The sequence below is a fragment of the Toxotes jaculatrix genome, chromosome 4 (genome assembly GCF_017976425.1).
Source record: "Toxotes jaculatrix isolate fToxJac2 chromosome 4, fToxJac2.pri, whole genome shotgun sequence".
Lineage (NCBI taxonomy): Eukaryota > Metazoa > Chordata > Actinopteri > Toxotidae > Toxotes > Toxotes jaculatrix.
In genome coordinates this window covers 24,176,140-24,196,853 of record NC_054397.1, presented here as the reverse complement: position 1 = coordinate 24,196,853, position 20,714 = coordinate 24,176,140, and the positions used below count along the sequence as shown (strand labels likewise).

The 20,714-nt window shown below is 44.1% G+C and overlaps 1 protein-coding gene across 1 annotated transcript in view; it reads left to right on the top strand.

Annotated features, from left to right (window-relative positions):
- The window catches only part of maml3 (mastermind-like transcriptional coactivator 3), a 97,312-nt gene extending 82,897 nt beyond the window's left edge, over positions 1–14,415 (top strand). The window contains exons 4-6 of the mRNA XM_041036101.1: positions 7,271–7,543; positions 9,179–9,254; positions 10,877–14,415. Of these exons, the coding sequence (XP_040892035.1) occupies positions 7,271–7,543; positions 9,179–9,254; positions 10,877–11,967 (1,440 nt within the window). The 3' untranslated portion in view covers positions 11,968–14,415. The remainder of the gene's footprint in view (positions 1–7,270; positions 7,544–9,178; positions 9,255–10,876) is intronic.
- The last annotated feature ends 6,299 nt before the right edge of the window (positions 14,416–20,714 follow it).

The following is a 20,714-nucleotide window of genomic DNA, read 5'->3' as shown; positions in this document are numbered from 1 at the left end:
TAGTAATAAAGGCGGTTATGATATAAAGCGCACAAGAGAGGAGCGATAGAGAGACTGAGCGAAAAAAAGAAGACAGAAGACAGAGCAGTCCACCTGCTGTGGCTCTAAGTTGTGACTCCGTCGCACCATTCTCAGCCGCCATGATTACATTGTATAGAAACACATCAATCTCTTTCCCTTTCCATCATACGCACACTCATTCGCTCCCGTTTTTAAAATACGCACGTTTACATCACACGCTCCCAGACACGGCCTCTCTCCCGCGTGCGGGTGTCTGCACGTGTGTCTTTAAGGTCTCCATGGCTACCGTTTCCAGGGTGATTTACTGTAGCACCTGGTCCCTCTCAGGGTGGTACACTCGTCTGCTCACCACAATCACTCCCCGGCCACCAGTGATCTCATCCCTTTGCTCCGCTCACGCTGCCTCCCCCTCTTCCTCCTCCTGGCTTGTTGTCATGAACATGATTTACTCCTGTCTTCTGTCCTCTCACTGCTCGTCATATTCTGCTGTCTGTGACCATTTATCCTCCTCACTAACGGTATTCACAAGAGGGAACGTCTCCGGAGCTAAGAGGGAAGCAACTCTTAAGAAGAACATGTAAACTGCTGTACAGGAACATTAGTGCATCATTTTCCTGAAGCAGTCATTTAATTGTGTCTTGACATCAAATGAATGGACGACAGTTTCGATAACTTTGATAACATTTATCACTGTTAATGAAATACTTCTGGTTTTTGACAAATTAAGTAATTTGAAGATGGCACTTTGAGCTTTTTTTACTTTTTTTCTGATCATTTATGAATGAAGAATTAGGAGAATAAAAATAGTTACAAGAAATGAAATACACAACACACACACACTGCGTTTTTGGTTCTCATCCCTGTGGATCACTGATGACATGATTTCACATTTTCATGTCTACATACTTTTAGGAGCTGCAGTAAATTATGACAGCAACTCATCCGACGGTTGTTGAGAAATTTCAGTCGGGACCAAGGTCCGACCACGGACTGACCCACACTGCCATTACACAATGTGAACATCGAGTATATGAAGTAACTAAGTAAATTTCTTGATGTGTTGAAGCCTGTTTTCCACAGCCTGTCACCATGTCTGCGGAAGAATCTAAACTTTAGTAGGTGTTGGAGCCTGGGTGCAACTGTGGTGAAGTCGGGATGAAGAAATCAACACAACTGAGTGTGTAGGCCGAGAAACCAGTCCGTCGAGGCAGTCACAAGCTATAATGTCCTATTAATGAACAGTCCTGTATGCATCAGTAAAGGGACAAGCAATGCAGATTGGCTTTAGCTGTAAATAGTACAACATCAGTCTATGGTATGACAATAAAAAATAAACCTAAATCTAATTTTTGTTGGGTAAACTGTAATGTAAAGAACTGCTACAGGTCCATCTCAGGCTCTATGTTGTCTGTGGGTATGCAGAGAAATCCCTTGGTTAAGCACAGCTCCTCCAAACAGCATTCATGCTGCAGGGATTCATTTACTTAAACTGATCCACTCCTGCATGCCTACATGCATTTCACAGCAGCTCTGCATGGCATCATGTTGGCTCAGTTATGGTTATGGTGATAAGGATGATCTCAAGAAACCCTGTTAACCCCGTCCATTGTTTCTGAGTCGGTGAGGGGAATTTTGCAGTGAGGGGTTGTGTATATTTCTCTTTGACATTGCCCCTTAAATTATGTGTGTGTGTGTGTGTGTGTGTGTGTGTGTGTAGATGGAGAAGATTCAGAAATAGGCCAGTTAGGGTTTAGAGCAGAGAGATGTTAGAGATTAAACAGACCTCTGTGGGGAGCAAGACTCTTCTCCAGCAGTTTAAATATAACTCTCTTCAGGGAGAAACTGTGTAAGTGTGTGTGTGTGTGTGTGTGTGTGTGTATGTGTGTGTGTGTCTGTGTTTTGGAGGGGGAGGGGTAAAGGTAGGTGGGTGGATATGTTCTTCTACAAATGAAAACCTGGTGGCTATGAATCAAACCACTGACTTCATACTTCCACCTCTCCTTGTTACTGTGTAAGTGTGTGTGTGTGTGTGTGTGTGTGTGTGTGTGTGTGTGTGTGTGTGTGTGTGTGTGTGTGTGTGTGTGTGTGTGTGTGTGTGTGTGTGAGTGTGTGTAAGTGTGTGTGAGTGTGTGTTTAGAGTTGGGGGGGTATCAAAGTGATGTCTTCTTTACCTTTGGCGCTGTGGGGATAGTTTAATACTGTGAGGTCTGGCTCCACCATCTGCTCGGGGTTAGTGTGTATGTGTGTTTTTGTTTGTGCATGTGTCGTTATGGATCAGTCAGCAGGTGCTGCATAATACTTATGTTTTACTCATGTGCTCTAATACACAGCATGCTTGTTTTTCTTTTTTTTTTTTCAGTCCAAATACTTTATTCCTTGACTTTACAACAGCCACGTTAAGCAGTGAGAAATTGAAGACATATGCTCCAACATATACAGCAGGTTGTCCTTTTCTCCTATATGGTGGGGAACTAGTGGGAAGACAGCCTTTTTCAGGTTGTAGCTGGAAAGTTAGTTACAAAACTAAGCTTGCTCTTGTGTCTTACATGTTAGTGTAGTGACACAAATTCATGCACACAATCCAATGACCTACCAATAACCCATATTTATTTAACTAAAAGGCAAAACGAGGGAAGCAAACAAAGAGGAGCTGGTTGAAGTTGTTGAAGTTGAAGTGTGTTGCTTTAGGATACTTGACTGTGGCTCTTGATGACACACACACACATACACACACACAGTGCAGTGGAGATTAAAGTGCTTTTTTGTTTTTTGGACTTAAGGGTCGGACAAAACAAGACATTTGAAAATGTCACCTTGTGTTCTGTCAAAATAGAATCAGCATTTTTTTTATTTTTTATTTTATAGATAAAATCATTAATTGATTTGTCAAAAATGAATCATAGTGAAACTGTAGCCCTGGTACATACATGTCTGAAACTGAGATTTAAGTTGAGCACAGAGAAATTTTCCCCTTCAGCAGATGAATGTGGCTGGTTGAGTCAAAAATATCAAGCAAGATCAAATATCCAGATAGAGCTTAGACAGGCTTTTCCCTGCTGTTTGCTATTTATTCTTCCTACATGCACCCATGCTTGCTATCTGCGTGTCCATTCATTCAGGCTGGTGCCCTTGAAAATGTAGACACACCACTCCAGCAGCGAGCCTCTTTTTGTGAAGCATCTAGTCATTTGCATACTTTTCCACTTCTCAGACACCACCAGAGGGGTCAGGGTGCAAGGTCAACCGGTGTGACGCTCAAGGACATTCAGACATCGATAAGCTCTGGCTGTGAAAGGGATCAAACCTGTGACCTTCAAACTGGTCGCACTAACCAGCGACAGGGCTTTAACACGCTCGTCCGTACCATTAACTGTCAAACTGCTGCAACATCCACCTTTGTCTCCAAAATCCAAAAATACTGTGGGCAGATGCACTTCCTGTACACTTTCTGAGTTAGATTGCAGCCGTAGTCTACGTAAGAGTCTAATGAAGCATCAAGTCATCCATCCCTCCCTCCCTCCCTCCCTGACTCTGCTTCCTCTTTCCCTGTTCCTGCTCTGCTCCTCTTCACACTCCCTTCCTCCCTTCTCTTACACAAGTGGGTGACAGATGTGAGCCACTGTGGAGAGCACACAGACACACAGCGCTTTGCTGCCAGGCGCCGCTGCTCTTATAGGCTCTGTGTGTGTGTGTGTGTGTGTGTGTGTGTGCGTGTGTGTGTAAATTTGTGTGTTTACGCATGATGTGCAGTTGTGCTTCACTTAATGCTTTCGTGCAGGAGCTGTAAGGCGTCAGGTCGCGCTGTAGTAGTCTGTGTTTGTCTTTGGTTTTTCAGTGTGTGTGTGAGGGTGCACGGCAGTGTGTGTGTGTGTGTGTGTGTGTGTGTGTGTTATTTCATAGCAGCATGTGCAGCCTTACCACGGTGTGGTCACCATGGGAGCAGGTGATTTCATCCCAGTTGCAGAGTGCATGCTCATACCAGTGTATGCAGATACACACTTAAACACTGAACACACGCACACATAGATATAAACACGCAGTTAACACAGTAGACACACATTTCTGCTCCGTGAGACATAGGAATGAAATGGACAATCTCTCTCTCTCTCTCTCTCTCTCTCTCTCTCTCTCTCTCTCTCTCTCTCTCTCTCTCTCTCTCTCTCTCTCTCTCACTTACACTCATGCACACACATTTCCGTTCACTTCACGTGTAATGTAATCACCTGGACTCTCCATGCCTCCTAACCCAATAAAGCTGACAGCCTCTGCTACGTACACACACACACACACACACACACACACACACACACACGCATACACACACATCCTTCGGAACAATCTGTAATACATTTACCTCTCCTTTCACTTCCATCCTCTGCTCCCTTTTCTCTGCCGTGGCTTCCCCTCTACAGACTCAGTGGCAGCCTACAGTAGCTGTTGCAGTTTCAAACTCCGGCTCCTGGAGTTTGTGGTTGTTAGTAGCTAACCACTGAGTCTCGTTAGCCTCTGACCCACTTCTGTTGAATAGCACAGGGTTTGGAGACTGACTCGAGTCGGACCAAGGTGTCAGAATGAAGCATCAGGGGAAGGACAAGGAAACAGAGGCAGAGACAGAGGGAGTTGGATCGACAGGGCTAAAAGGAGAGAGCAGAGAGACAGGCTGTGGATGCTCTTTGTTACATTATTCAGCAACATTCATGAATTAGGACAGAGAGGACAGAGAGAATGGAAGATGGACTGATATACAGAGAAGGAAAAGGTCGAAGAAGGTAGTAAAATGGTGGGATAACTGTGTTGTGTTGTGTGTATACTGTAAGTGTGACTTGTTCGGGTCTGCCCGGCGTTGCAGAGGGTGACCAGGAGCGGCGGCCATACCCGCTCATCCAGGCGCCATCTGCTCCTCACCACAGCAACTGTTGCCAGGGTACCTGCTCTCCCCTCCTCTTCTCTCTTCCGTCCCACCTTTTTTTTTTCCTTTTTTTTTTTTTACTCCTCCTCCTCCTCTTTTGGCTTGTCACCTCCTTGCTTCCTCTTGTTTTTTCTCCCAAAAGGAGGAATGCTCTGCCTTTCTCCTCCTCTTTTCCTCATTCCTCACATCTTCTATTAATTTAATTTGCTTTTACATTCTAAAGAGGATACCTGCTTTCCATTCAATAAGCTGTATTGGTGTGACATTCAGTTCACTGTACATTAGCAACGCTTCAGCGAAGTACTAATAACGCTGAAATAATCCTGATACTCCTGCTAATGCACCTGCACCTTTCTTTTTTTGCATGTCTTTGTTTAAAAACTCACACGGTATATACCCTGCAACACACACACACACACACGCCACCTTCACCAAAATCTTTAATTCTCTGAGACTTTTCCTCTCCTCTTTCCTTTGTAATCCATCTTGCTTTCGTTCCTTCGTTCCCTGGCAATTGTGTGGACATGACTCAGGGCCCCCTGTCTGAGGGAGAGAGAGAGAGAGAGAGAGAGAGAGAGAGAGAGAACCAGAGAAGGAGAAAGGAGTTTGTTGGTGAGGTGTTTAGAGAGAAGGGAAGAAAAGAGGTAGAGCGAGCAGGGGAGAGGGAGAGATCGTAGATCAGAACCGTCATGATTGAGCCATCTGCTGAGGAGGCCAGTGAGACACACACACACACACACACACGCACACATATCCTTAAAGATCACCACTGCCACCCGTTGGTCATTTCCTGACACTACGCCTCTCCTTCCCCTCTCCGCTCCTTGTCTTGCATCGTCTGACTGCTCTGCTGCCGTCCAGCAGGAACATGCCAACCAGAGATGAGACACGTAGCTCTGAACATCGATCAGTCTGGTCTGGCTGTCTGGTGAGCCAGTCTTAAGCAGCCGATTCTGTTTGCTCCACAGGGTTTTCTTGTGCTCTAATATATGAGGTTTATCTCCACCTAACTCCTTTCTAAGAAGAGCGGAGCCTCAATACGGATTATGAGGCTTTGGCTCTTTCAAAACATATTGAGTATAGTGGTGTGTTACAGACTCTAGCCAACATTACGATTCGCTACTGTAATCCTGCTTTTGCTGTTTCATTCTTTCCCTGCAGTTAAATGTGATTTGTTGTACACTGTCTGTTCCTCTGTGTGGCTGTGGGTGGTTGTATTTTTATATGTGCAAACACTCTGTGCAGCCCGAGTCGTTCATTCTTCTCCTCTCAGGCCTTTCCCCTCTCTCATCGCCGGCGGGCCCAAACAATGTCCACTCTCGCTCAGCTGTCTAACCTTTAATATTCATAAATGCTCCTCTCCCATTGGCCATTTCATCGTATTAGAGATTAGCTTACGGCTGAGTGGAGGAGGAAGTGCTCTTTATATGCTAATGAGGAGATAATGTAAGCAGCGAGGACCCACCAATGCCCTGTTGGGAGGACTGAGGGTGGCCCAGCGTGCTGAATCTTGAGGCAGTCCTGTCTTTATCTTGCTTTTCACTCTCACTCACAGACACCTGGACTCTGTCTTTGTGAGCTTTTATCCAACATAATGCTCGACTCCAGTGTTACGCCATCAACAGACTGTCTGAAGTTGTCACTGGGAGTGTATTGAATATGCATTCCTTCTGTACCTGATGTAATTGTGCTACACTCACTTGTGATACAGAGCTGTAACAATGAGAGTGAAGAGGAGGCTTGTGTAATTTGAAATGGCTTTGTTAGATGTGTAAGAGATCATTTGGCCCTTTTTTGCCGTTTTATGTACACAGACATGATTTAAATAGACTTCATAGTTCAACATTTTGTGACAAGCAGAGTCAGATGAGAAGGTCAGTGCCACTCTCATATCCATACAGTTATAATGAAGCTGCCACTAGCATCTTGTTAGTTTAGCTTAGCACAAACACTGGAAGCCTGGCTCTCTCTGAGTATAACAAAATCTGCCTTCCAGCACCTCTAAAGCTCACTAATTAACACATTATATCTTGTTTGTTTAATCCATACAAAGACCCAAGTGTAAAAACTGCAAGTTGCCATTTTAAAATATATAACGTGTTAATTGGTTAGCTTTAGAGGTGCTGGTAAGCAGCTTTTCTTACCTTTGAACAGATCTAAGATAGCTGTTTACAGTTTTATTCTTTTTATTAACTAAGCTAACCAGATCCTGGGCCTTATGTTCAACGGACTAACAAAATGTAGAATTATTCCCTTAACTTGCTTGATTGATAGGTGATTGACGAACTGGTTGCTCAACAGTCCCTCTGACCGACTGCCCCCTCCTCTCTGTCTGTGCAGGAGCAAGGTGTGGTGGGAATGTCACGACCACCGGGCGCCATCCCTCCTCCTCACCCCGGTGGGGGTGTGGCCTCAGGTGTGGGCCCCAACCAGGGGTCAGGACCACCTCCGGGCTACGTTGGCAATCAGCAGCAGGCGGCCATGATGAAACAGATGATTTTGCAGGAGCAGGAGAAGAGGGTGCAAATGCACATGTTGGAGCAACACAAACAGCAGCAGCTCTTCAGAGAACAGAGACAACAGCAGCAGCAGCAGCAGCTACTGGCTGAGCAGGTGAGGTTTTTAAAGTCAGCGTGCTCGTACCATAAGGCTGGTGTCTGTGTGGAGATTAAAAAAGCAGGGAGGCCTGTGTGGTTCATCTGTCGTGCATTAATTATAATGTGTGTGTGAGCATTGTTTGTTCATACATCCCTGTATATTTGTATGTGTCTGCAGCTCTAATAAGAGCAGCTCATCCTCTCTTCTTCTTTGCTGTTGTCTGGTTGCATGTATAATTACCCTCAACCAGCCCCCTCTTCACTACTTCCTTTTCATCTCTGCAGTGTGTGTGTGTGTGTGTGTGTGCATGTGTGTGTGTGCATGTGTATGTGTGTGTTTTTGCCACATGCTGCCTGCTGTGATAATGTGGTGTTTTCTTTTTATTTCTCTCTCTGTGAAGGAATCAAGTATTAAAGACTTCTGAACTCTGAAGTCACCACCCACTATGTTGGTTTTAATTGGATCTGCAAATACATACACAGACACACAAAATCTAGGTGTCTGAAAGGAAACACATCCTGCTGGGGTTTAGTGTATGTTGTTAACTGGATATCGTACCTCTATTTAAATGAGCGACACCTTCTCCTGTCCAGGTACACAATCAGTAGTTGCTTTTTATGCTGCAAAGAACCAAACTGCTTATTAATGATAAAACCTTTTAAATTTTAAGTTTAATGTTCCACATCGGCAGCACAACTATGACTACGAGAGTGTCAGGGCTGCCTTTGGTTTCCTGTTTGAACACTGATCCCTCACAGTACAGTTTGTGTAGGAGAGTCATATAAATACTGCACACCAATCTAATCCTGCCAGCGCACATCTGCCTCACTTCTGCTGGACCAAAGTCTGCTCTACAGGACCAGCTGTAATCAAAGACTGGTTACAGCTACTGTTTACATTGTTGATTGACTGTTGATTCTGTCATCAAAAGGACTCTGTAATCATTCTGATTCAGCTCATATGTCCATTTTGCCTTTATGAAGCTAAAACCAGCAAGTTCGTGTATTTGTATTAAAAGAAATAATGTAAATGATTAATCAGTTATTAAAATGTATTAATTTCTCTGTCAGTTCACCCACTGATAATTTTATCACTCTAATAAAATAACCCTGTGAGCCCGTACGTATCATATATGATACCCACATTTCTGGGACTCATTGCATCACCATCAAGCATAAACTTTGCATTTAACCCTTTTAGATGAACTCTTATGCTCGTATACTGACTCCTGGTGGACCCCCCTCACTTTTCCAAATGTTTTGACATGTGTGATACAAACAAAAAATATAATTAGAATTTATTTTTTTAATTATTTTTTTTTTACATTTTGTCAAAGGGACAAATAAAGAGTTCATATTTGAAAAATTAGAATTTTCTGACCATTCTTTCATAGTTCAGGTCTCACAGGGATAATTGTGGAACAAAACCCTCTTGATCTACATGATGCTGTAGTGTTGGAGGTATCAGTGGTGTGTGAGTCCCTGCATGCAGACCATGTGATGCATGGTTTTCAATTTTGTTGAACTGTTTTTACAACATGATCCCCTTGTTGTCGTATCCTGTGATGATACCAAACCCTGTATACATGAAATACGTATGAAGGAGTTACAATCTACACTCTGAACAACTTGTATGTCTCTGTGCGTGTAGCTCCAGCAGCAGCACCTCCCCAGACAGATGGGCCAGGGCCAGAGGAATCCATACCCCCAGGTCAATCAATACCAAGGTGAGACACACAAACATGTGCATTCATTTCATCTACACATAATGTATGCCAAAACACAAGAATGGCAGCACCCCAATAGATTTTCTAATAAAGAAGGCAGGATCCAACCTAAATTCTTCAGCATTTTATTGACGACCACATTAGTAAATGGATTTTTGGTAAAACCAGTTTCCAGTTCTTTGCAGAGCATCCCTTAAACACCCTTAAACAAGCAAACAAACAAACAAACAAACAAACAAACAAACAAACAAAAAAAAGCTTACAATCACATATGCGTATGTGGTCTGCAACAAGTATGGTATACATGGTAGAGTGCCAAGACATTTAGACATTTAACAGATTTTACGGTTCACTTTCTGCCATATTCACAGACAGACAGACACACAAACACATAAAAACATGTATGCAAACAGCAGCGCTGACTGAGCATCACCCTGAAACCAAACCTCGTCCTCCCTGTCTGTCTCTGTCAGATACATCAGTTGGCGCCCAGATGCTCTTCAGCCTCTTCCTCTCTCTCCTCTCTCTCTCTCTCTCACTGTCTCCAAAAAAAAAAAAAAAACATAGAATATTCCTGCTCTGCCTGTTACCACGGCAACTTGTCTGTCCTGGATCCCCCAGAGTTCCGGTGAAGTCAGAGAGATGGATGAGAGGAAGGAAGTGGGGGGGCGGGGGGGCGGAGGCTTGCAACAAGAGGAATAGGTAGATAGTCTGGTAGGTAGAAGGGAGAGGTTGGGAAGAAAGAGAGCGAGCAAGAGAGAGAGTGGGTGAGACGAGTGGGTGAGAGTATGATGGAGAGATGAAGAAAATGCAGAGAGGGAGGAGGAGAGTCAAGTCGAAAGCCGTTTATAGCCATCAGAGAGACTGTCTGCAAGTCTGGGAGATAATGTGGAGAAGAAGAGGGGGCTTCAGCAGGAAACTCTGGCCTAGTTCTATGTACCTGTTAGTTCAGCTTTCCTGCAGTGCACCACTGATTCAAAAGCATTGATTGTGGTGGTATCACCTCTAATCAGAACATACAGCGCTCACGCTCAGTGTGTTCATTTATATTTACATGAAGCTGAATATACATGGCTGCGTTGCTGTGTTACATTACCTCCAGCTCTTCTCACTCCCTACTTACTCACGGGTCTGGAGTGTGCGATCCTCTGCGTTCTCACTCCTCCTGTTCCAGTCCGAGCTGTGAGGTGAGAGATTAGTGGAATGATGTCAGTATTGGGTTTATTAGAGGATTTAGAGCCATTTCCACGCTAGCAAACCTCTTCGGCTCCGCTACTGCCGAGTCTCTTATAGGAAAAATCCGGGAAGTGAGGTGTTGGCGCTTTAATGTGTTTAGTTTTATTTTACTGTGGTGGGATTTGAACTAAATTTGGAGAGAGCCATTCGTTTCCATGGTAAACAGGTTGTCACAGAGCATAAATCCTCATTGCCTCAGCACTGACTTATTAGATTGGTCTTATGTGCCATTTGGTGATTTAAGAGGATCTAGTATACAGGCTCCAAAGCTCTTTTACAAAAGTCCAGTTCCTTGGTGATTTCTGTCTCCATATGCTGCTCTAATTTTTTCCCAACTCCATTGTGTCTGTTCTCTTGTTTTATCTCCTCTCATTCTCCTTTCCTAGGTCCTCCTCAGGATCTGGCATCCAGGAGCCAGGCTCTCCAGAACATTCGGGCCGCCCGACTCCTACAACAGCAACAGCAGAACCAGCAGCAGATGGTCCAGATGAGTTCTGTTCAGAGCCAGGGCGGCTCTGTGGGACCCCAGACTGACATGGGCCTACCCTATGGCAACCAGGGGTCTAACCAGGGTTCCCTGTACGGGCTCAACCCCTCCATGAGCCAAATGATCCACCAGCAGCAGCACCAGAGCCAAAGCGTCCAAGCCTCCATGGGTCTTCCACCGCAGCACAACCCCGCCGGAGGACCTCCCCGGCAGGCAGGTGCAGGTCCTGGGGTCGGAGGTATGCCTGGAGGCCCTGGAGGTGGTGGAGCTGGAGGGTACGGGGGACAGGGGATGTTACTGAACTCCATGACCCAGCAACCGCTCAAAGGCCCTCCCAATGCCAAAGCCCAGGCACAGAGACTGCAAAGCATGCTGGGAGCAGGAGGAGGCAGCGGGGCAATGGGGGCGGGTGGCTGGCCGCAGCAGCAAGGACAGAGTCTGCAGGCCATGGGAGGAGGTGTCGGAAGGACTACAGGAGGAGGGGGAGGAGACATGGTGGGGTTCAGCTCGGCCCAGGGTTATGGGATGCAGCCGGGTCAACCACCTCGCATGGCCAAGCAACACTTTCAGGGCCCGGGACAGGGGATGAGCCAGGGCATAGACCCTAGGGTTGGCAACCCAGCTGCGGGTATGGGCGGCGCAATGATGGGCCCTCACATGGGCGGTCAGCCCAGGACCAACCAGCCCCGGCCCATGGTCATGAACCAGGGTGTGATGGGCCAGGGCATGTCTGGGATGGGAGGGTTCGGGCCGGGCCCCGGGGGGCCAGGAATGGGGGCAGGTGGTGGAGGAGGCGGACCCTATGGACCTGGAGGAGTTGGGGTTGGAGGTCAGCCGCAGGGCTACCAGAGGACAGCCAATCAGGACATGTCATCCTATGGATATGGGGGCGGGCCCTCAGGTGGAGGAGCCTTCGGATTGGCCGATGGCTCAGGGGCAGAGCTGGACTCAAGCGATGGTTGGATGGAGGAGTTTTTCCCGGGCCAATAGCCAACGGGGAAACTGGTGACAAGTTTTTACTGGATGAACTAAACATTAAAGTTGGACAAATATTAAAACCTGAGAAAGTAAAACAAAAAGGATGACACGACGTGGACTGGCATGTTTTTGTTTTGTAAAACATGAGCAAGGTTATAAATGAGTTCTTGTGTTTTGTGTGTGAGCGTGTGTGTGTGTGCGTGAGTGCGAGTGTGTGTGATGGAGAGAGCGATCATTATGTCTCGTGCATATTAATGAAAAACCATTATAGAGATTAAGAGGTGTGTTTTATTAGTTTCCCTTTTTTCTCCACGGAATGAATTTTTCTCATGTTCCAGTGTTTGAAAGCGAGCCCTGTTTACACAGCAGCGCTTTGAGCCCGAGCTTCAGCAGGGGCTGATTGAACACCGCAGACTGATGAAGGGGAAGGAAGACTTGTTCTCAAGACAGCAATTTATTTGTGTTTGTGTGTTTGTGCCACCCAGCTCAGTGCTTCAGATCTCTCAACTATGTGAGGAGCTGAAGGGAGTAGAAAGCACTCTCAATGCTCCCATTTCCTCTCTTAGATTTGTGCCCCCCCCCCCCGTACACACACACACACACACACACACATACACACACACCCCAACACACACGCAAATCTGTCTCCCTCACACTCTCTCATTCTCTTCTCTTCACTTGATCTCTCTCTCTCTCTCTCTCTCTCTCTCTCTCTCTCTCTCTCTCTCTCTCTCTTACTCATCCTCCTTCCCTCTCTCCTCCTGTCTTTCCCACCCTCTCTCCGGAGACTCGTTCCTCGTTCTCAACACTCCTTTCTCTGTTTAAATTGTGAACATCACAACAGAACAAATGACGTTCCTCTATTGTGCCACACAAGCACACTCTGCCCTCTTGTGCTTTTGCTAGGCAACCGACCTGGGTGGCGTTTTTCGGGGGGTTTCATTTCCTGTGCGTGGCTGTGGAAGACGGGTATGCATGTAAGAGGAAGACAAAGAAAATAGGCAGCTAAAGCAAGCATTTGGACTCACACACACACACACACAGATATAAATATAAATATACCCACCAACAAACAGATAAACGAGCATCAGCCCGGGAGGATGAGCGGATGTGTGAGAGGCAGCTAACAGAGCTAATATTACATTAAACCCTCTGCCTGTGTGACACAAACCACACACATGCATCAGGCTGACACAAAGCAAAACGATTCGCTGGGCACTGAATGTATTCAAGCACCACAAGTGACTTCTTCTTCTTCTTCTTCTTTTTAAGGAAAAAAAAACATGCTCATTGAAAACCCACCCACATTGTTTTGTTTGTTGCTGTGATTTATCTCTAACAATGATGCTGGTTGTGTCTTTGTCGATTAAAAAGAGAAAAAAAAGTTTAAATTAGCCTTCTTTTAGTTTGTGTTGTCTTTTGAATATCTGTTTGTCCTCCCGTCACACCACAGCCTTCTCTTCTATTGTGACACAAGCTGGTTGTCAATCACCGTAGCCCTGCTTTACATCGTGGCTTCTTCTGTACCGCAGCTAGAAATCGCCCTCGCTCCGAACTAGAACGTTAACTGTGCTACACTGTAACACTACTGTGAAGAAATACCCTTCCAGCGCTTTACTAGGAAAATGAACCACTGCTAAGCCTTGAGTTTGTTTTAGAGACAGCAGAGAAACTTCAGACAGCTGATCGGGCTTAAAGGGTGGCGACAGTCAGCGCCAGTTAGCATCAAAACAACCAGTGCTTCCACTGAAGTCAGTGTCTCCCCTTCTCTGAGTAAACTGTGGGCTTTACACCACGCCTTATGGCTTTCATTCATCGTCAGCAAGCTGTCCACTCTTTTGCCCTAGTGGTTGAGTGATAAATATGTGTCAGATAGGTTTTAATACAGTAGTCATTGGTAAGATAACACCTTACTTCTCTAGCTGTTTTGTAATCTTGGTTAAAAGATGAATGGGAGCGAGTCTGTACGTGCATTACTTTGTATTTAGCTCATCGGAGTGAAAGTTTGGAGGATGACGCTGTAATCAACAAACCAAAAAGCCTTCTTCTCTGTAAACTAACTCCTTGCCATCAACACATTCGTTCTCATGGTTGTTGGTGTTGTATAATCCAACCCTTTAAATACAAAGTTTAACCACCACACCCATTGTCCTGTAAGTGTTGCTACGTTTGGTAGCACCCACAACATGAGGTTCTGTACTTTGGTTTTTGTCATGTTTGGGGAGTAGAAGTCCTCCGTCTCACTGTGGAGTTTGAGGGTCAAGGGAAGACAGATGTATGGGGTTGTAGCATTCCCCAGTCTTATCAGGGGAGAATGGTAAAAAATAAATGAAACCCTGTGTCAGTGTCTGGATGAACTCTTGGATTGTTTTGAGCCTTGTCTGAAAGAAAAAAAAAAAAAAAAGCAGTGGTCTTTACTGACTCCACTGCTCGTACTTCCAAAACTCAGATACCGCTCCAGTGCTCCAGGCAGGCTCAAATATAAATTCAGAGTGTCAGACCAGTGAAATGGAGGCGGTGTGTAGGAAAACACCTGAGTCTAACCACTCACAAACTGGAGGCAAGAAGGTAGAGAAACACTTCTGGGTCAGTGTTACCGTCACAGCCTTTGTGACCCTTCTTCAGAGTGATGGTTCATGATATGGTTTGAAATCCCTTCAGGAAGAGAGGAAGCTTCCTCCAAATATCATTATGTATCGGGACCAAGTCTGTAGACAACATTTTAACAAAAAATCGTTGTTGTTGATGTTCTTTGTTTTATTTGTTTTTTTTTTACTGGTGCTGACATATATGTGATTATGAGAAAAAGTATATAAAAGATAATGGCTATTTGTAAATATGTTTTTACAGGTTTAAATACATCAGATAATACAGTCTCTACTCTGTAAAGAATTTACTGTTTGTTGGAAAAATAGAGAAGTATTTTTATTTTGAAGTTTTTTGGTTTCACTTTTAACCCATCTGAGCTATGCCATTGCACTTCAGACAATGTCTTACTACTAATTTGTATTGTAAACCTGCTCTCTTTTTGGAATTTTTTTTTTCATTTGTTTTTTTTTTTCTAGTTTGAGATTTGACTCTGTTCTCAAGCAGTGTTTATTTCTTTTTATCCTGTACAGAATTCTGAAATGTTAACAAAAGAGAGTTACAAAGGACTTTTTGTTTGTTTGTTTTTCAAAAAGATACAATAAAGAGAGAATGTTCTCGCTGATCATATTAAATTAAAGTTTCTGTTGTTCGTTCGGTTCGTTTATTAGTACAGTCAGTGCACCAGCTGTGGAGGCCCAAAACAGACAAAATTTAATGAAAGATTTTCAGTGTGAACAGACAAAAATACATTTAATTCAAAATAGAATGGACTAAATCCAAAATGTAGCTCGATACATTAGGCAAGTAAATGCTAACAAAGTTACCTAACTAACACGAACGTGTTTAGCTTAGTTTGAGCTAGTAAAACATTAAATCACACACATTTGCAAAATGTGTGGATGACACAATAAAACTTATTTCCGCTGCTGACCTTGATGACAGGTGTAGCTTTATTATTAACGTTAGCTTTAGCTGGAGAGCTGGTGCTCTCTGTGTTTAGCTACCAGTGTTTTTAATTACACTGGCTGACCACACTGTCCTCTCTACTGATGCTCAACACACACACACACACACACACACACACAATCTGGACTGATGACACACTGGACTGATAAGTAACAGGAGCTAGCAAAATATAAATAGATTAAAATGATGTTTCTGTGTATGTTATCAGGTTGGTAGGTCATTGTCTGTTTCAGGGCTCCATGCAGCACAACACTATGTTTGTGCAGACACAACACTCACCCAGTTAGCTGACAAGCAGTAATTTCATTTCATTTCAGGGTCATAAGACTGACGGAGACAAATGCACACACATTCATGTAGCGCCTAAAACCATACTGACTAACTGCTCCAGTAATGTTTTGTCTTACAGACCTGATTTGCATAATTAGACTCGCATATGCTAAAGAGCAGAGCCTTAATTCTGTCTGGCAGTAATGGCGACGATGAATCATGGGCTCCCTGTTGGTGTCAGCAGGCAGACAGACAGACAGAACACACGCAGGGCCGGGACCTTTTGGCTGTAACTCATCTTCTTCACGATCCACCCCTTTCACACTCACTCCTCCTCATCCTCTGCAGGCCACACCCCTCCTCTTCCACCTCTCCTCTTCTTCATCGTGGCCACCTTCTTCCTCTACTTCTCCTCATATTCCTGCTACATCTTTCTTTTCCCCTCTCCTTAGAGGGGCCGTGGTTCTCCTCAACTCTCTACCTCCCACCCACCATCACCACACACACACACACACAAATATCCACCACTCTCTGCTCTCCCATCTGACATTGATAAATGGAGACTTACAGAGATGACAACATCATTACTCATGTTCAGTAGCGACACCACCTAGGACAGAGAAAAACGAGAGGAAGAGGGAGGATGAAGGACAGGACAGGAGGAAGATGGGGAGCGAAGGGGTGGAGGAGGGAGGCTGCAGTTGGAGGTGTTTGCTACAATCCACCCCCAAGCACACACCTTCACACAGAACATGATCTTGAGGTGTTCATTAGTGGTGTGAAGAAGAAAAACAACTTTTGATAGTACCGGCAGCTTGGAGGATTGAAACTCAGCGGTTTCCTACGCAAATCCAGTCGGATGAGAAGAGCTGCAGGGCTGCAAGAAACAAGAGTTTTCATTATCACTCAATCTGCTGCTGCCTTCAATTAATCATTTGCTGTGTGAAATGTCAAAAATAATGGCAAATGCCTATCACACATTACCAGACTTCAAGGACTTTCTTCCAACCGATGAAAAAAAAAACACACACACACACATAATATTACATTTATGATTGTGATTTTAATCTAGACCAAAGTGCTGCACCAACCAACCAACCAACAAATGGTTCTTAGTGCAGCTGAAAAGATAAATTTAAAATTAGCAGTGCAAAAGTGACATTTCTGAGTGATTTTTGCACCAAAACACATCAATAGTTTGATTCAGCTAATTTAATTACTGCACAGGAGCGATGACCTTATGAACACACACACACACACACACACACACACACACACACACACACACACACACACACACACACACACACAAACACAAACAACTGTCTTCCTTTCTCCTTAGAGCTCAGCAGATCATCAGCAGCTCAGACAACAACCCGGCTGCAAGTCCAAGTTAATGACAGCCAGTTTCCTCCTGCAGCCAAACGCTTACAGACACACACCATCAGCCTTGCACACACTCCAGAGGCACTGTTATGGGCTCTAATCAGAACGACAAATGATGTGTCACAAAGAGTGGGAGATGAGTTAAGAGAATCATTCACTCTCTCTCCTTCTCGGAGAGTAATAAGGTGAAGAAATGTAGCTGGAGAAATGTGGAGTGGAAAGACATATGGAGGGGAGAACAGGGGGTGGGATAGTGTGGAGTGAGAGCAAGGAAAGTGTGTGTGTGTGTGTGTGTGTGTGTGTGTGTGTGTGTGTGTGTGTGTGTGTGTGTGTGTGTGTGTGTGTGTGTGTGTGTGCGCGTACTTGTGTGTGCATGTGGTGTCAAGTTGATGAATGTGGTAGCAGGAGCCATTGTGGTGGTGGAAGAGTAGGAGGCCACCAGATAACAGCAGAGCAAGGCCTAAGCTGTCTCACACTATGAATAAAACACCATGAAAATATCTCTCTGTCTCTCTCTCTCTCACACACACACACACACACACACACACACACACACACACACACACACACACACACACAAACACAAACACGCAAACACAAACACACACACACACACACACACATTTCTAATTACCTATGGATGACTTTATCTTCCTTTATCAATCATGGAATTATTTAAATGGAAAGTATCAGACTGTGGGATAAGTGCTCTGCGTGCTGTCACAGCTTGTTTAAGATAACCTGCATGTGTGTGTGTGTGTGTGTGTGTGTGTGAACTGTCCACTCTCTCACTCTTTCAACTTAGAAGTAGAGCGTAGTTTGCTTGAAGACCAGCGATTACCAACAAATTGTGTGGCTGCGAGCAGTGATGTGGTTTCACCTCTTTTCTGTCAGTTCGGCGCCCTCTAGTGGCCACTGACTGAAACAAAAACAGTCCCTGTACAACTCATTTTTCCAACTTTACTTTAAATCAGCAGCTTCAGAGTGAGACAAGTAAAATGTTAATCAAAATGTTACACCACACTACACAATTTACTGAGCCTCTAGGATTTACTGTTTTTTTAATGGTTACATTATTTGTTTTGTTTATTATTAGTAGAATTATTATTGTAGTCTACATTATACCCACAGAGAGCTGAAAGGTGATTAAAAGGAAACGTGAAACATAAACATTAATGATAGACCGGTAGTTGTTAATAATAAGTAAAGGTGAAAAGACTTAGACAGTGATACAGACAATTAGCTTATTGGCCCAACTTCTTAATTTCCTGTTCTTGTATCATGTTGTCACATGATACAAGCATGTTGTCATATCTTAGAAACACAATGAAATGTTAACTTTAGCCTTTAGTAGATACAAAAGTCTCATGGGGAATTATCTAAAGTATCTAAGGGGGGCTTCTAACTGAAGAAGCTCTGCACCAGAGCACAGTGCCACTACATGCAGCTGTCCACTGTGTTTACCTTCATCATCTACATATGACGCCAGGCTGCTACAACATAACCTCCACACAATACTACACACACACCAGACTAGTTGATTATAGTGGGAGATGTGGGATTACAGCAGAATCCCCTACAACTTTATTTTTTATCAAACGTAACATTTCAGGTTTTATGTTTGAAAAATATGCAAGAAAAAGAACAGTGTGTGTGTGTGTGTGTGTGTGTGTGTGTGTGTGGGGTTAAAAAAAAAACATTTGATAATAATTCATATGTTCTAACAATCAGACCTCTCATGTTCTTTCGCACAGTTTCCTCCTTCCTCGGCCATCTTCTCTCAACAAAAATAAAAGTCTGTGTGCACAACAGCAGCCCCATCAGGCGGTAATAATAGATACACACCAGAAAACCTGGATGGGTGAAAAATGGAGGGACAACCACACCATACGTGATACTCATCAGAAACTTGTGAGGTTTCTGATGAGTATCACAGTCTTGAGACATTTGCAGAACAGTCTTGGTCTGGAAAGTTAACAGAGTGACAATGTTAGGTCCATCCCCAACTGCTTAAACTAGTTCACATAAAGACACTTGTTATATTTTGAGCTCTCTTATACAAATGCGATTGTCAGTCTTTGAGTGGAGCTACATGAAAGGGTAAGCTGTCAGCTGAATGAGGAGGATAAGTCTTCTGGGCATCGTGATTTTGCTCAGCAGATGTGGAAATCCTTCCTGCATATTCTGGGATATTTTGGGTACAGAGTTGTCAGCCTGGCCTGGGACTGGCTTAGATTAGTGCTTGATAAAAGGCAGGTTCACTGGGAAAGAGTTTTGCATGTGCAGATCATTCTGTGAGGATATTGTGGCAGACTGCTTTTATTTATTTTTATTTATTTTCTATCCTGTCCAGTTCTCCTCCACCTAAGTAGGAAAAAACACTTTCTTGTGCATGGGGTCATGCTGAAACAGGAAATACTGTCTATAATGCCACAAAGTTGGAAGCACACTACAATATGTTGTATGCTGTAGTTTCAAGATTTCCCTCAGTTTGAACCAAAGCGAACATAGCCCAAACCATGTATGTGGTCAGTGGTGGACGTTTTTCTAGAATAGTCACCGAGTTGATTCAGAGGCTGATGTAACCGGATCATCCAGATGATGTTTGTTTTTGACCCTGATGTCAGAGCAAACTGAGCCGACCCAGTGCACTTTCAGGGCATTAGGACTAATGTGATCATCAAAGTGAGTCACAAACAGACTTGAATGAAAGACTCCCAGAGAAAACTGTGACTCTGTGTCCAGGCCTCCTAGATTCACAGTGATATGTTAACTCCTGCTGTCTACTGTAAGTCTAACAGAGGTGACATTTTTTAAAGATGGAAGGAGAACATTATCATGTCTGATCTGTTCCTCCAAAACAGATATTGCATTATATATATATTATATACAGATATTTCAGGGGGAGTGATGTTCTGCTGTAGCTAACACTTGTTCCTGTTTTCCTCCCCCTCTTCTTCTTTGGTTTCTTCTTTTTCTCATTCATCTGTTTACCTCCACTCATCTTTGTCTCCTCCACCATCTAATTGTCTTTGTTCTCCATCTTTTCTTCCTCTTTAATCTTGTTCTCCTCCTGCTGGATTTTAGTCTTCTTCTCTTTCTGTTGCTCTGTATTGGTGACAAGCTTCTGAAAAGATAAAAAACAGTGTTTATTATTCATTCAACAACACCCAGAAACAAATTCTCAAGCCTTCTGACACAAGCTGGCCATTATTGTGAGGTAAAAGGATCGGCTGAGGCTTCGTTCCTGAAGCTCTTTGTTCTTGGAGGTTGGGAGACTGATCTGATCGTCTGTCTGAGCCATTTTTCACTGTGCAGGTTCCTCTGAGTTTCCACCTCCTGCACTTTCCTTCCAGCTGTCGTCTCTCTGAGCCAGCTCCTGTTGCAGGCTTGCCTCCAGTGCGTCACACCTGGTCTTTCACTCTTCTTCACTTGACTTCAGCTTGTTGTCTTTTTGAGGGAGCAGGGCCAGGCAGTCTATGTAAGCTCATCTTTTAGTCATACATTCATACATTTCCTATGGAAACATTTTTAAAACAATTGAGTAA